Source organism: Narcine bancroftii, chromosome 9 (assembly GCF_036971445.1).
Source record: "Narcine bancroftii isolate sNarBan1 chromosome 9, sNarBan1.hap1, whole genome shotgun sequence".
In the NCBI taxonomy this organism is placed as follows: Eukaryota; Metazoa; Chordata; class Chondrichthyes; order Torpediniformes; family Narcinidae; genus Narcine; species Narcine bancroftii.
The window spans coordinates 121,306,615-121,317,024 of record NC_091477.1 but is presented as its reverse complement, the minus strand read 5'-3'; the positions used below and the strand labels follow the sequence as shown (position 1 = coordinate 121,317,024).

The following is a 10,410-nucleotide window of genomic DNA, read 5'->3' as shown; positions in this document are numbered from 1 at the left end:
AGTGCAACAAGTAAGTCAACAGTACAAAAGTGGAGGGTTACAGAGAGATGAGTTGGAATGGAGTCATTGTACAGGTGTGGGGTTCATTCAGGAGTCTGATAACAACAGGAAAGAAACTCCATGAATTTGAGTGTGGATGATTTCAGTCATGAAACCCTTTCCTGATGGGAGGGGGATGAAGAGAGAGTGACCAGGGTGGAGTGTGACCAGGGTGGAGTGTGACCAGGGTGGAGTGTGACCAGGGTGGAGTGTGACCAGGGTGGAGTGTGACCAGGGTGGAGTGTGACCAGGGTGGAGTGTGACCAGGGTGGAGTGTGACCAGGGTGGAGTGTGACCAGGGTGGAGTGTGACCAGGGTGGAGTGTGACCAGGGTGGAGTGTGACCAGGGTGGAGTGTGACCAGGGTGGAGTGTGACCAGGGTGGAGTGAGTCTTTCAATATGTTGGTTGATTTTCCAAGGCACCGGGTGTTCTTGATGGAGTCAATGGAAGGGAGGATGTGTGTGATGGAGCTGATGGAGGGGAGGAGGTGTGTGATGGAGTTGATGGAGGGGGTGTGTGATGGAGCTGATGGAGAGGAGAGGGATGTATGATGGTCTGAGCCACATTCACAACTCTCTGCAGTTTTGTGAGGTCTTGGGCACACCAGTTTTGGGCCCACACAGTGATGTACCTGATGGGATGGTCCCCCTGTAGAAATTATTAAGGGACGCTGGTAACGTAAAATGTCCTCGGGATTCTGAAAAAGTAGAGATGTACATTCTAGACCATTTCATTGACCTGCAGCTGATCTCTCTGGAGGAGGCTTAAATAGAGGTGGGTAGTGGGTTCAAGTGGGGGAATGGGGAAAATAAACAACACTTGAGCTGAGAGATGTTGTGCAGCAGCTGCAGGAAATCTGAAATAAAACAAATGGTGGAAATAGCCTGCAGGTCAGTCAACATCTACAGAGAGGGAAATAACCCCAGTGAGAGCAGATCAGAAACACTATCTCTGGATTGACAGGGACATAACCACAGACCCTGCTCCCGCTCTGTTCCCGATGGGAAGTCGTTTGGACAACGTCCAGGTCAGGGTGGTGCAGTTAGCCGCACCAGTTTCACAGGTTCAAATCCAGCGCTGTTTGTACATTCTCCCTGTGTCTGCATGGATTTTCCCTCAGGGGCTCTGGTTTCCTTCCACCCTTCAAAACATACTGGGGGTGTAAATTAATGGAGTATAATTGGGTAGTATGGACTCTTGGGCCGAATTGGCCTGTAACTGTGTTGTGTGTCAAAATTTATAAAATTGTGGAAGAGAATGGAGCTATCCTAGTTACTGCTGAAGCATTAAGTGGTACTGGCGTGTTGGCCCTTCTGCGTCTCTCATTCCCCTTTTCCACTGGAACCTTGTCCCAGTTTAGCATCCAGTGGAAAAGGGAACAGTGCATGGTCATTAAATGATGTAAAACCACGGTGGGGATTGATGGCCTTGACCCCAACCCCTTTGCCCTGGCATTCCAGTTAATTGGCTGTGCAGTGTCCTGGGATAGGAAGCTCTTTGTGCCGTTTCCTCTGGGCCACCTTCAACTGGGACACTAATTGCTTTTCCACTGAACACACTCACCCCTAGGGATCAGAGTGTTCTACCTTCAACGAGAGATGGGAGACTTTCTGCTGTCCCTTTTCCACTGGTTTTATCACCACAGCAAACACCGGGGATATGAGTAGGCGTGGAGGTGGTTATTTGACGGCAGCATTCGGACAATGCTCCTTTTCCACTGGACCCTGTCCCAGTAAATTCCCAGTTAATTCCTGGGACAGAGAGCCAGTGGAAAAGGAGCTATTGATTGCCTCTACCCCCATTCATATCCCCAGCCTCCATTGACACTGACATGCTGACTAAACCTGTGGAAAAATGACAGCACAAAGTCACCGGTTTCCATTCCAAGGTAGACGCTCCGATCTAGGGGATGAGCTGTGTTCAGTGGAAAAGCAATCCGTGTCCCGGATAAAGGTGGCCCAGTGGAAACAGCACAGACGGCTTCCTATCCTGGGACACTGCACGGCCAACTAACTAGGATGCCAATGGAAAAAGAGCTTTCCACTAGACTCTGTCCCAGTAAATTCCCAGTTAATTCCTGGGACAAAGTGCCAGTGGAAAAGGGGCTCCCTACTCACGTCCCCAGCGGCGTGTCCATTAACCCAGTGGAAAAAGGACATTGCATCCCGGGAATGTTCTTGAAGGAAGACTCCTTCCTATCCCCTTTAGTCAATGTGAAAGCAGGTAGCATCCTGGTTAAAGGTGGCAAAACTGGCTTCTTTAACCAGGACACTGCACTGGGATGCCAGTGGAAAAAATGAATAGTGTCTGGGACAGTGTTTGGAAAGTCCTCTCCTGTACAGGACCATCCACAAGCCTGCTGTCCATAAATGCACCAGTGTCGTTTACCCATTCACCGTCAAATTCCTGGTTGTTGCACTCCTGTATTTCCCTGCATCCAGATACCGCCCTCCTGTTGGCATTGGAGGGGAACACAAGAAACTGAAGGTGCCGGAGTCTTTAGCAAGCTGGAGGTTCTCCGTGGGCAAGGCAGCCAGTGGGGAGAGATGGACAGTCAGTATTAACAACCTTTTCCGAGGCATCCTGAAACGTTGACCAACCTCCTCTCCCACACGGTGCCGCTTCGCCCGCTGAGTCCCTCCAGCTACTCCATCTCGTCCTTTGGCCAATGGCCTGCGTCGAGGCTGAATCGCCCCCACTCCGGGTTGAGGGGTGGAATTCGCCCGAGTTCCAAATGTGGGGCAAAAATTTGGAAATAGACAGTAGGTCCTCTTTGGTAAGTGGAGACAGTTGGATGAGATTCATTCTGGGGCTTCCTGACTGGTTGAGTTTTACCCCACAATTTGTTTTTACTTCAGGTATTCAGTCAGCTGTTCAGCATGGAATCAGGCCCTTTGGCCCAACCTGTCTGTGCCAGCCAAGTTCTGGCACCGAATTATAGGAAGGATGTTAACAAAATAGAGTACAGAGAAGATTCACCTGGGTTTCAGCACGGAAGTTAGAGAAAGATTTGGTCTTTATTCGTTGGAGCATAGGAGACTGGGGGGGGGGGGGGGGGCAGGTTGATAAAGGGTATTTAGAATTTTGAGGGGGTAGATAGAGTAGATGTGGAGAGACTTTTTTAATTGAGGAGAGGGGAGAATCAAACAAGAGGACACGAGTTGAGAGTTAGGGGGCAAAAGTTTAGGTGTAAACTTAAGAGGGAGTTTCTTTACTCAAGAGAGCGGCTTCTGTGTGGAAGGAGCTTCCAGTGGAGGCAGGTAAGATATTATCTTTTAAGAAAAATTTGGAGAAGTATATAGATGGGAAAGGTCTGGAGGGTTATGGGCAGAGTGCAGGCCAGTGGGTCGAGGACAGTGTAAGTGTTTCAGCACGGACTAGAAGGGCGGTGATAGCCTGTTTCCCAGGAATTAACGGGTCTAGTGGAAAGCTCTTTCTTTTCCACTGGCATTGAGATATGGTTTTATAAGTTGCCACCCGAATTGGCCCATTGCGTTTGGCCCACATCCCTCGAAACCTTGTTGAGCCCGTCCAAATGTCGTTTCAACGTTATAATTGTCCCCGCCACTTGACAGCTCGATCCCTCTGTGTGAAGGTGCCCACCTCGGGCCCCCGTTAAACCTTCCTCTCGCACGTTTTATGGGCGCTGCGAGACCCCCACCCACCCACCCCGAGTTCTTCCAACATTCACTGCATGCGTTTTCACTACATTCCATGTTTCACTCTTTAAACTCCCCGACCCTGGGTGAAAGACGATGACCACCCCACCTTGTCCATGCCTCTCACCCGGAGCCTCCTTCGCACCAGGGAACGAAGCCCCAGCCGTTCCAAGCCACAGACGTGTCGTATCTGGGGTTCAGAGCGTGTTGCAGCGAATTTACCCGAACGTGGAGCTGCCCCTCGGTGGATAATTGTGCCCGTGGACGTGACGGCGACGGTCATGGAAAGTGTGGGGAGGGACGATTCTGGGTGGGCGAAAATGGATCTGTATTGGAGGGGCAATATTGTTCTCTCCGGGTTCCTGGGCTGTGAAATTCGGTGTCAGTGTTGCAGCCTTGATGTGTGCGTTGGCGATGGGAGGGGGGAGATGAGCTGGGGCTGGGACAAGGACAAGGCACTTGGCCAGATCCGCCGCAGTTCCCATCTCTCTGCCTTTTGGCACCTGCTTCCATCCACGAGCTTCATCCGAATCTCACTCACGTACAGTTGCGTAGCTGAGAGAGAGAGAGAGAGGGAGGAGGGGGGAGAGCCAGAGAGAGAGAGGGGAGGGGGAGAGAGAGAGGGGAGGGGGAGAGAGAGAGGGGAGGGGGAGAGAGAGAGGGGAGGGGGAGGGGAGGGGGAGAGAGAGAGGGGAGGGGGAGAGAGAGAGGGGAGGGGGAGAGAGAGAGGGGAGGGGGGAGAGAGAGAGGAGGGGGGAGAAAGAGAGAGAGGAGGGGGAGAGACAGAGAGAGAGGAGGGGGAGAGACAGAGAGGGGGAGGGGGAGAGAGAGGAGGGGGAGAAAGAGAGAGAGGAGGGGGAGAGACAGAGAGGGGGGAGAGGAGGAGGAAAGAGAGAGGAGGGGGAGAGACAGAGAGGGGGAGAGGAGGAGGAAAGAGAGAGGAGGGGGAGAGACAGAGAGGGGGGAGAGGAGGAGGAAAGAGAGAGGAGGGGGAGAGACAGAGAGGAGGGGGAGGGGGAGGAAAGAGAGAGGAGGGGGAGAGACAGAGAGAGAGAGGAGGGGGAGAGAGAGGAGGGGGAGAGACAGAGAGGAGGGGGAGGGGGAGGGGGAGGGGGGGGGAAGAGAGAGAGCTCTGCAAAAACCACAAGAGCGGAGCAGCGACAGCGGAACTCTTTCCTCTCCAACAACCGCGTTTGATACCTCCAGACCACTCGCGTGAGTGAGAGAGAGTGCGCTCCGGTAGCGGCGCTCAGTGCTGGTGGAGTCCTCTTTGAAACAGTGCGTTCACATTCCACCCGCCGAACAGTGTGGGAGCGGAGTTGCGATTATATCGGAAGCTGCTTGCGGGTCCGTGAGAGAAGTTAGGGGGTCTCGCCAACCCAATCCAACAGAGGTTAACTCTACTCAATCCGGTCCAGTAGAGGTCCAATCAACCCAATCTGGTTCAGCAGAGGTCAGCTCAACCCAATCCGGACTAGTGACCAGCAGAGGTTAACTCAACCCAATTCGGACCAGCGGAGGTCAGCTCAACCCAATCCGGACCAGCGGAGTCAACTCAACCCAATCCGGACCAGCGGAGGTCAGCTCAACCCAATCCGGATCAGCGGAGTCAACTCAACCCAATCCGGACCAGCGGAGGTCAACTCAACCCAATCCGGACCAGCCGAGGTCAACTCAACCCAATCCGGACCAGCCGAGGTCAACTCAACCCAATCCGGACCAGCCGAGGTCAACTCAACCCAATCCGGACCAGCGGAGTCAACTCAACCCAATTCGGACCAGCCGAGGTCAACTCAATCCAATCCGGACCAGCCGAGGTCAACTCAACCCAATCCGGACCAGCGGAGTCAACTCAACCCAATCCGGACCAGCCGAGGTCAACTCAACCCAATCCGGACCAGCTGAGGTCAACTCAACCCAATCCGGACCAGCCGAGGTCAACTCAACCCAATCCGGACCAGCTGAGGTCAACTCAACCCAACCTGGTCTAGTGGAGATAAGTTTAACTCAATCTGGATCAGCAGAAGAGAACTCATCTGATCTGGTCCCGTCGAGGTCAAGCCTCTGCTTGAGGTCCTCAACCCAACCCAGTCTAGTCCAGTGGAGGTGAACGCAACTCGACATGCCGAATCAAGAGCCATGCCTTAGAAGGAACCGATAGTGTAATCCGTAGTTGCAGAGTCCTGGAGCGGGACCAGAGGATGATCTGGGCGAGCATTGAACGCACCTTAATGTACAGCGCCCCAGACTGCAGACAGGAGCTGCTCCGGGGCCGCTAAGGAGCTCCGCTCCTCTCTGAATGGACGTGGGGTCGGTGCGGGCTGGAAGAAGGTGCCCTGCGCTCTCTCCGCCACGAGTCAGTCCGATGCCGTGGAGCCCTTGGGGCTGAAGGGCGGGCTGCGGAGCGGGGCTCGGAGATGCGCCTGCACCCCCCGGCTCCAGCCCACCTTCTGATCCCGGGGGCGGCGTCGGCGGTTGCGAGAGGGGAGCCCACCGGTCCCCGCTGAGCCCGGGACATGGCCGCGGCTCTCGCCAGCTCCCTGATCCGGCAGAAGCGGCAGGCGAGGGAGAACAACGCGGAGCGTCTGTCAGCCGCCAAGCGCCGGAGCAGCCCGAGCAAAGCCAAGAAGTCACTGTGTGAGAGGCACGGGCTCGGCGTCTTCTCCAAAGTGCGCTTCTGCAGCGGCAGGAAGAGGCCGGTCCGCAAGAGAGCAGGTGGGTGGGGGAGGGGGTTGAGGTGGGGGCGTGACATGGGGGGGTGGGGGGAGATGTATGGCGGGGAGGGCATCAGGGAAGGGTGGATGGAAACCCAGGAGAAGGTGATCCAGGTAGATGGAGTGAGAGGGTGTAGTGGGGTGAACCCTGGCCCTGGCGTGAAGTTGGGGAGGGGGGTGCCCTGGCCCTGGGGTGGGTTGGGGAGGGGGTGCCCTGGCCCTGGGGTGGGTTGGGGAGGGGGTGCCCTGGCCCTGGGGTGGGTTGGGGAGGGGGTGCCCTGGCCCTGGGATGGAGTGGGGGTATGTGCCCTGGGGTGGAGTGAGGGTGACCCAGGTTGGGGGCTGCTTCTGTCTGGGGGTTGTAGGTTGACTTAGGGCAGGGTGGCACGGTGACGTCCGGGCTCCAGGAAGGAGAAAGGGTAGGTGAGAGAATGAAGTCCTGGCTCTGAAGGGATGGGGATGATGTCCTGGCCCTGGAGGGATGGGATGATAACCCTGCCTGCAGATGTCAAAGCCTTGGGGGTGGGGGTTGATCCAGACCCAGGAGGGGGAGATGATCCTGGCCTGGGGGGGTTAGGGCAGCCCAAGCCCAGGGGAGGGACAGTGGATGGTCCAATCCAAAGGAAGGGGTGCCCATCCTGAAGGAAGGGGTGCCCAGCCAAGGGGAGAGGGAGTGGAGGAGCCCAGCCCAAGGGTTGGGGGGGGGGGAAGCCTGAGCAGGGGAGGGAGTGGGTGCCTAGCCCGGGAAGGTGGGGGAGCCCGGCCTGGGCTGAGGGAGGAAGGGGGCACCCTCCCTCGGCTGATGAATGAAGGCTGGGGGGGTAATTAATATTCATTTACAGCTCCACGATTAGGGGTAGAGGGTGCTGAAGGTCTCGGGCTGTGAATGAAAGTGATGTCAGGAAGCCTGTGGTACAATATGTACTGTCATCGCATTCTACAGAGCCTGTAATGTGTGGGAGCTGTACCCAATGGGAGTTGTTGCTATTTGAAAGTTTGCATCTTTTCTACGTCTGTGCCCAATGGGACGGTGAATCCTCACCTCTGTTCTCCTGACCTGCCCATCATCAGTGGGCGGTGGGCATCGGAGGGTGTGTGGTGTGTGGGAGCAGAAGTGTATCTGGTCCACGTGTCCTTATCTGAATGCGAAACAGCACTCAAAATCCTTTTGCGTTGGTGTTAGCCTTTGTTAAATGAGTGGATGTTGAAACCTGACCAGTGTGATAATTTGTGTGGTTTTTGGTTCACTGGGTTTGTACTGCATTGTTCTAGAATTGGAGGAAAGGGAAGGGGAACTGCAGGGTGTTTCTTTGTGTGATCACCAGGGCGGCTTTGGAATTGTCACATTGGCCATGTTTTATGTGCAGTCAGTCTTATGTGGTAATGTGGCTCATTTGACTAACATGCATTTATTTTTTTAAATACTTTTTTTTGCATCAATTAAAAAAAACCAGACATCACACATTTCTTCAATGTCTACAGATTTCCACCAACAAATTACAAACGTGTTGTTTCCCCCCCCCCCCCCCCGCCATAAAGAAACAAAACGAGGAGCTTTGTTGGTGATTCCAATGGACGTCTGGAGAAGTAGTGAGGCCACCCCCTTGTATCGTTTCTTTATTTTCGTCAGGGTGTGGCTACAGTTGTGTGCTCCCATGTACATCAGATGCAGTTGCCACATTCTGATGAAGATGCTGTATTGGTTTCTAAGGTTAACTGTGATTTTTTTTTTTCTCCATGGGAATACAGCTGTACACCTCTGTAGTCCACCAACTGATAAAGAGAGGGGAGTCCGACATTTTTTTCTACAGACAAAGCAACTAGTACGAATTGAATTTGGAATTTAGATAGTTTATAACTTCTGTCCATAAGGTTCCACTAAAGATACAATGCCAGGTCCAGTGGGAAGACTTCTCCTGTTATCTTGGTTTGTATATGAGCCAAAATGGGCTCACCTTTACACAGGACTAGGTTGCATGAACAAACAATCCCACCTTCACCCCACACCTAAAGCATAACTCCGACCCCTCCGGTTTCTCCCTATGGATCTTTTGCAGAGTGAAGTAGAGCTGGCGCAAGAAGTTGTGTTGAACCAGTTTGTATCTAGAATTAAACAGTGCTGTCACCTTTTCTACACCAGTTCGACCAGCATCTCTCGTGAAAAGTAATGCCCAAATCCGACACCCATCTCTCCTTGATCTGTGTAGCCCCTGCTTGGGGCTCTCACCTTTGAGTACAGAGTATAGTCTCGAAATAAATGTCGGTGCATTTCCCAGTCGTAGCATTCCCTCTGCCTCGTTAAGTGTAGGTGTGTCATTGTGACACCCCACATCCCTCTGGAACAATCATAACTGGAGAAAACCGTGAAAGGTCCCATAAGACCAATTATATTGACCTTTGGGGAGCTCAAAGGACGTATGCTGTCTCCTATCGTAGCAGCGCTCAATGTATCGGCTCCCCTGTTGATCTCCAAGACTTGACTGCCCAAATTCATGGGTCAGTGGCACCTTTGATGATATTCCCACTTTCTCTCCAACACACTCATTGATCTCGTGCCAAATTTTAATCACTTGCTTTAAAATGGGGTTGAAAATGCTATTAACTTGGTGTCCCATTTGTACATAAAATCCTTGGCATTCCCATTTGCACCCGTGAGCAGATCCCCCTCCTCGAAGAAGGATGAGAGGAACCTCAACTGAGCTGCTGGATAATATTTTTTTAAAATAAGGTAACCTTAAACCCCTCCAATTGTAGTCCCAAGTCAATTTTTCAAGAGATTTCCTGGGACTTTCCCATTCCAAATAAATGTCCTTATATTACCATTTCGAGTTTTAAAGAAGGACTGTGGTAATGGAATGACTGGGGATTGGAATAGATATTGGAGTCTTGGCATCACCTTTATTTTACACAATTAACCCTCCTTATTAAGGTGATGGGCAGGTCCCTCCATCTTCCATCCTCAATTTTGTTTCCAGCATGGGGGGGGGTGGGGGGGTAGTTAATTTTAATTTTTAAAAATAATTTGGACAGATACATGGATTGGAGGGCTATGGTCGGGGTGCAAGTCAGCGGGACTAGGGAGAATAATAGTTCAGAGGGGCTGATTGGCCTCTTTCTGTGCTGTATTGTTCTACAGTTCAACCATTTCATGGATCGTGTGTGTGTGTGTTGCACGCAATTTATATCTGGTTATGTATGTAAGCAGTTGGGGAATGTGCAGATCGTATGTGTGGATAAAGCTTGATCCAAATGTCCACCTCATATAACCCATTGTTATTTCCTTCTTTCCCTTTCCCTGCTGTGTGGTCTGCCATTGCCAAGTGAACTCATCTCTACCTCTGTTCTTTTCTAACACAGGATCTGACAGTTCATGTTGTGTTTTTTGTTTGGAAAGTATTGGGTATTGATCAGTACTGACCTCTTTGCTGCCTTAATGACCACCACCCCCAGCCTCATTTCATCTGGTGAAAGCCATCCCTCTCACCACAGAATGGGTATGCCACAGTGTTAGCAGTGTGAATACAGGGATCAGCATCCTACTGCAGAGCAATGCACCCACATCCAACCAGACATCAGTGTCAGTGTTTATTTTGGATAGAGTGGATGTGGAGAAGATGTTTCCAGTGGTGGAGAGTCTGGGACCAGAGGGCGCAGCCTCAGAATAAAAGGACGTCCCCTCAGAACAGAGATAAGAAGGCGATGAATCTGTGGAATTCGTTGTCACAGATGGCTGTGAAGGCCAAGTCATTGGGTAGATTTAAAGTGGAGGTTGATGGGTTCTTGAATAATAAGGGCACCAAAGATTATGGGGAGAGACAGAAAAATGGAGTTGAGAGGAAAAATATTTCAACCATGAATCAAATAGTGAAGCAAACCTGATGAACTAATTTTGCTCCCACTTCGTATGGTCTTAATTCCTCCCGTATAAGTGGAGATTGTGAATCTGTAATCTGAAGAATACTTCTCTTCCTTCACTAAATAACATTTAAGAGGAAAT

The 10,410-nt window shown here is 52.1% G+C and overlaps 1 protein-coding gene across 2 annotated transcripts in view; it reads left to right on the top strand.

Annotated features, from left to right (window-relative positions):
• Positions 1-10,410, top strand: part of LOC138742741 (fibroblast growth factor 12) — a 160,651-nt gene that overhangs the window by 55,437 nt on the left and 94,804 nt on the right. Inside the window, exon 1 of one of the 2 annotated variants that reach the window (XM_069897562.1) lies at positions 5,642-6,414. The exons of the other annotated variant lie outside the window; for it this stretch is intronic. Within the exon in view, the coding sequence (XP_069753663.1) occupies positions 6,216-6,414 (199 nt within the window). The 5' untranslated portion in view covers positions 5,642-6,215. Of the gene's footprint in view, positions 1-5,641; positions 6,415-10,410 lie in introns of those variants that run through there. 2 annotated transcript variants of the gene reach the window in all.